This window comes from Lottia gigantea, assembly GCF_000327385.1.
Source record: "Lottia gigantea unplaced genomic scaffold LOTGIsca_56, whole genome shotgun sequence".
Classification (NCBI taxonomy): Eukaryota; Metazoa; Mollusca; class Gastropoda; family Lottiidae; genus Lottia; species Lottia gigantea.
This window is the reverse complement of record NW_008709919.1, coordinates 1,821,566-1,827,565: the sequence shown is the minus strand read 5'-3', so window position 1 is coordinate 1,827,565 and position 6,000 is coordinate 1,821,566. Positions and strand designations below refer to the sequence as shown.

The 6,000-nt window shown below is 36.3% G+C and overlaps 1 protein-coding gene across 1 annotated transcript; it reads right to left on the bottom strand.

The window, feature by feature from the left end:
• Nucleotides 1-5,167: 5,167 nt before the first annotated feature.
• LOTGIDRAFT_98317 (hypothetical protein) lies at nucleotides 5,168-5,566 on the bottom strand (the record flags this gene model as incomplete). Its single annotated transcript, XM_009063274.1, has 1 exon — nucleotides 5,168-5,566. A coding segment is annotated over one exon (399 nt), but the record flags the coding sequence as incomplete, so codon positions are not given.
• Between the last annotated feature and the right edge of the window lie 434 nt (nucleotides 5,567-6,000).

The following is a 6,000-nucleotide window of genomic DNA, read 5'->3' as shown; positions in this document are numbered from 1 at the left end:
CATTGGCTACCCACCCACCAAAGCGCAACCCTGTAGCAGTTACGGTTCGCCTTCGGGGCAGCTACAAAAAGTCGTATTGAAACGCAAAAAACCGGCCAAAATCGGCCATTTTTTAGTCATTTTGATCAGGAAAAATTTCTAAGTTGGACCAAAAAAAATATTTTCTTTTTTTTCACTAAAATCGATCCGGGGGGACCCGGGGAGATCGGAAATTCGATTCAAAGTTGTTTCCTGCATTTTGGCGAAAAACTAGAGTCGAAAAACTGTGCAAATTGGGTTAAATGTGGGGGAAAAAAAGGCAAACTTTGAGCGGCTGTAACTTCCGAACTAATTCAGATAAAGCATCCTGGTTTTTTGTGCCGTATAGAACCAGACATTGTCTACCCACCCACCAAAGCGCAACCCTGTAGCAGTTACGGTTCGCCTTCAGGGGCAGCTACAAAAAGTCGTATTGAAACGCAAAAAACCGGCCAAAATCGGCCATTTTTTAGTCATTTTGATCAGGAAAAATTTCTAAGTTGGACCAAAAAAAAATTTTCTTTTTTTTCACTAAAATCGATCCGGGGGGACCCGGGGAGATCGGAAATTCGATTCAAAGTTGTTTCCTGCATTTTGGCGAAAAACTAGAGTCGAAAAACTGTGCAAATTGGGTTAAATGTGGGGGAAAAAAAGGCAAACTTTGAGCGGCTGTATTTTCCGAACTAATTCAGATAAAGCATCCTGGTTTTTTGTGCCGTATAGAACCAGACATTGGCTATCCACACACCTAAGTGCAACCCTGAAGCTGTTACGGTTCGCCTTCAGGGGCAGCTACAAAAAGTCGTATTGAAACGCTAAAAACCGGCCAAAATGGGCCATTTTTTAGTCATTTTGATCAGGAAAAATTTCTAAGTTGGACCAAAAAAAAATTTTCTTTTTTTTCACTAAAATCGATCCGGGGGGACCCGGGGAGATCGGAAATTCGATTCAAAGATGTTTCCTGCATTTTGGCGAAAAACTAGAGTCGAAAAACTGTGCAAATTGGGTTAAATGTGGGGGAAAAAAAGGCAAACTTTGAGCGCCTGTAACTTCGGAACTAATTCAGATAAAGCATCCTGGTTTTTTGTGTCGTATAGAATCAGACATTGGCTACCCACTCACCAAAGCCCAACCCTGTAGCAGTTATGGTTCGCCTTCAGGGGCAGCTACAAAAAGTCGTATTGAAACGCAAAAAACCGGCCAAAATCGGCCATTTTTTAGTCATTTTGATCAGGAAAAATTTCTAAGTTGGACCAAAAAAAAATTTTCTTTTTTTTCACTAAAATCGATCCGGGGGGACCCGGGGAGATCGGAAATTCGATTCAAAGATGTCTCATGCATTTTGGCGAAAAACTAGAGTCGAAAAACTGTGCAAATTGGGTTAAATGTGGGGGAAAAAAAGGCAAACTTTGAGCGGCTGTAACTTCCGAACTAATTCAGATAAAGCATCCTGGTTTTTTGTGCCGTATAGAACCAGACATTGTCTACCCACCCACCAAAGCGCAACCCTGTAGCAGTTACGGTTTGCCTTCAGGGGCAGCTACAAAAAATCGTATTGAAACGCAAAAAAACGGCCAAAATCGGCCATTTTTTAGTCATTTTGTTCAGGAAAAATTTCTAAGTTGGACCAAAAAAAAATTTTCTTTTTTTTCACTAAAATCGATCCGGGGGGACCCGGGGAGATCGGAAATTCGATTCAAAGTTGTTTCCTGCATTTTGGCGAAAAACTAGAGTCGAAAAACTGTGCAAATTGGGTTAAATGTGGGGGAAAAAAAGGCAAACTTTGAGCGGCTGTAACTTCCGAACTAATTCAGATAAAGCATCCTGGTTTTTTGTGCCGTATAGAACCAGACATTGGCTACCCACCCACCAAAGCGCAACCCTGTAGCAGTTACGGTTCGCCTTCAGGGGCAGCTACAAAATGTCGTATTGAAACGCAAAAAACCGGCCAAAATCGGCCATTTTTGCGAAAAACTAGAGTCGAAAAACTGAGCAAATTGGGTACAATTCGATTCATGCAACAAAAAGTTTCCTTTTTTCTCCAAAAATTTACCGAATTTGCACAGTTTTTCGACTCTAGTTTTTCGCCAAAATGCAAGAAACAACTTTGAATCGAATTTCCGATCTCCCCCGATTTTATTAAAAAAAAAAGTCCAGAAGATGAAATTTACACTGTTTGTAGTTTGAACTGTTAGCCATAAACTGCGAGTTCGTATCTCTTTTAATTTGGAAGTGCTGAGCGTTTCAGATTTCTCTATGACAAACAGATAATTTTGGCACTTTTTCGCAAAAAAAAGTGTTCAGATTTCACTTTTATGTACTTTTATGGGGGACTCTTAGCGAAGCACCGAGTCTAAGAAAGCCAATTACATTGATTTTCAAGACCTAAAAAATGAATTTTTGACCCACAGGTTGGTAATTTTGTTACATGGCCGATTCTCACTTTTTTATACGCCCATATGAAAGATGTATTTTGACATGGTGTGAAGTGATTGTTATTACCTAAGGATGAATCCTACTGAAAATCTGAAAACTTAAAAAAAAAAATAGTATGAGTTATATTATACTCTATAAGGTACAATTTCTGACAATTTTGACAAAACTTTGCGTGTATGTTTCTTTTTGAAAATCATAAAATCGAAACATATTTATCATGATATATTGCCTTTTCTCTTGAAGACACTCTTATCGACACAATTCTTAACGGATTTTGACGAAACTTGGTGTGACTGTTGGCAAACACTCAGGGATGACCCTATCTAAAATCAAAATGTCGAAAACTATTTGACATGAGCCATTGCCTTGTCCTTGAAAAATCTCAAACTCGTAAACAATAGAATGCACGATTCTTGAAGGATTTTGTCGATACTTGGTGTGACTGTTTGCAATCACCCAAGGATGACCCTATCTAAAATGAAAAAATCGTGCCGGATTTTGACAAAGCTTTGTAATATTTTTCTGGTGATTTTAGACGCTACTGTACCGTAATTCTAGTATATTATACAGACCATCTGTTGTATTGGTGATATTTCAATCTGGATGCTGTTCATTTTCTCACTAATTTCAGCAATTCTGGCTTGTCCATTACTTACTCTCGTGATCTTTTTTCTGTCTCCCAAAATATTTGACTGTTTTCGTTGCCTTGAACCAAAATAAAAGTATTAGTACTCATTTTTTAAATAGATATAGCCAACCTTCCAAGTGGCACGAAAATCATGTTTTATATAGCTAGATTTGCTGTTACTACTTTATCAATCCCGAAATAGGTCGAGATAATACCTTCTGATTTTTCAACCCCGTTTCCCACTGTCAGTGATGCAGTTAAGAGGGGCCGAAATGGAAAAAGCGTCTAGTCCTTCGGATGGGACAATAAAATGAGGCTATGTGTGCCACAGGCTGTGTACGTTAAAGATCCGTCGACAGTTCGAAATCGAAAAGAGCAGGCTAATGCCCCTGTCCTTGCAAAATTTCCCTCATCGCATTCTGCATAGCGCTGTCCGTCTTCATTAGCGCACAAGGTGCAGAAAAGTAGGACGTAAAACTCCATTCATTTCATTTCATTACTATTTTAAGTAACTTACGTAAATGTTATTTTTTACCATACGACACTAAAAATGTAAGTATCACTTATGAAATTGTCTTCAAAATTAATGACAGATACTGTTTATTTTTTCGTGTTATGTGTAATTACCCAATATGTAAATTAAAATTTCGTCTTTAAAATAGTATTTATAGTCTAAGATAGCCTTGATAAAACCAATATTTATAATCACTTTTAAATCTTTATTTACAGGGGAAAACTTTCAGTCAAAACCTTAAATGTATACTAAAGACCTGTGACTGAAAATTGGAATGGTACAAATCGATGCTATCAGTGTCCCCAACACAATAAGATGTTTAGAAATTATCAATACAATCCCTCAAAGAAAGATAGTGGACCACAGCCATATACGCCCACCACGGCATGCGAATGGTAAATATTCAAGATTTTGGGGCAAGGGCGATAACTCTGCTTCTAACGGTCGAAAATAGCTCAAATTCTTGATCTTCGTTTTATGAATATGTAAACATATACCGAATTTCATTTGATTCCATCAAAAAATCTAGTTTTTAGAGCGTTTACAAGCAAATGTTGACGGACCTTCGTTTCATGAATATGTATGCACATACCGAATTTCATTTGATTCCTTCAAACACTTCAAGAGTGTTTACGAGCAATTGATGTTGATAGAAGCACTTACTGTATAGAGGTTAAAGGGCGATAACTCCTCAAAACTGGCGTAAGAGGCCTAGCCTTTGATTCCATCAAAAAATTTAGTTTCTAGAGCGTTTACAAACAAATGTTGACGGACGGACGGACGGACCGACGGGGCTGCCGACAATATACGTCCACATAGAGAGATGTGGGCGTATAAAAACAGACACTTTAACAAAAATGTATATTAATCCAATTTATTTTTTCTACCAATGAATAATACAGGCTATTTTTAATTTACAACATGATATATTAAAAAAGTAATACATGCATATTAAAGATGGGTTCCCTTATTTCATTGATGAAAATGAAAATGCTAACACTTATATGAATAGAAAGAAGTTCTGATGACTTGAAAAAATACCTGTTTGTCTCACATGTCCATAATTAATTCATAATAAGCTAAATTATTACCAGCAGAATTCCAATGAGTGACCGATCAAGAAAGGTCAAAAAGTATTTTTTTGTTTATCCAGACTTGTCCATACATGGACATTTATGTTTGGATAAATTTTTGATTATATGCAATAATAACATGATGATATGATTAATAATATATGATAATTAATTAGAAACACCAATTAATCAAATAGTTTGCTCTAGTTGACACTAAAAAATAAGGAAACCCGTCTTTAAATTAGTTTTACTGGCCCCATTATTTTTACAATATGGAAGTACCATTGCAGCATGGTGCAGGATTAAAGTGAGAAAAGACTAATCTCAAGTGCAGGATTATCCATACAGTGTGCTACAGGCTGTGCACGTTGAAAGGATACTACCTCTTAGAATGGACATGCAGATGCATGAACAAAGACTCATTTTAACCAAGTCTTAAAACTTAAATTTTTTGGTTATCCTAAGAGGTAATATAACTTTAAAGATCCTTTGAATTCAGTCTGAATGATATTTGATTAGAAAATAGAGATCAGCAAAGAAAACAACAGTAGCAAATATCAAACCAGACATCATTTGTAATGGTAAGGAAGAGCCTACAGAATATTCTACAGATTTATAACCGAAAGCAAAGGCACCGCCAACTGTCACAATAAAATTAAATACAGCAATTAAATGTCTGTTCAAAGCTTTAATATCATCCCCAAATTTATCCGCATGATATTTCTGTGTTAAATCCACATTTTTAGTCATTTCCTTGTATTCTTTATTGGCTTGCTGTAATTTTAATTTGTCTATCCGGGCTTGTAATTCAGGATTTCTCACTGGGGGAGGGGGTGATGGTAAAAATATATCACTATCACTGATCATTTCATGTAAATAAACATCATCTCCATTGGATACTAATGTTTTATGAATATCCTGCACTAAATCAAAGGAAATTGTCTTAATATCATTTTTTTCTAAGATTTTAGTGAGTTCACTTTTCAAATGTGATCCACACTTCTTACACCTGACTGCCTGAGAAGCAAATTTCCTGATTTGCTTTGACAATAAAATAGCTGGTTCAGCAATCTCCATCTTAATTTTTTTCCACCAAGGATCTAAAAATTAATGCTTGAAATAAAAAAAATACAGTTATGAAGAGATAATTAGACTGGAGATTTGAAAACTGTATCTGATCTCTAGTCCAATAGAAGTCAAAAGCACTGGCAATTGCTTCAGAATTTTTTGTTGAAAATGGATTGGTACCCATGTCACTTATTCGACTAGAAGATGATAATCAAACTCAACCCCCAAGCAAACAAAGTTAAAACTTAAAACTCTTATAAGAA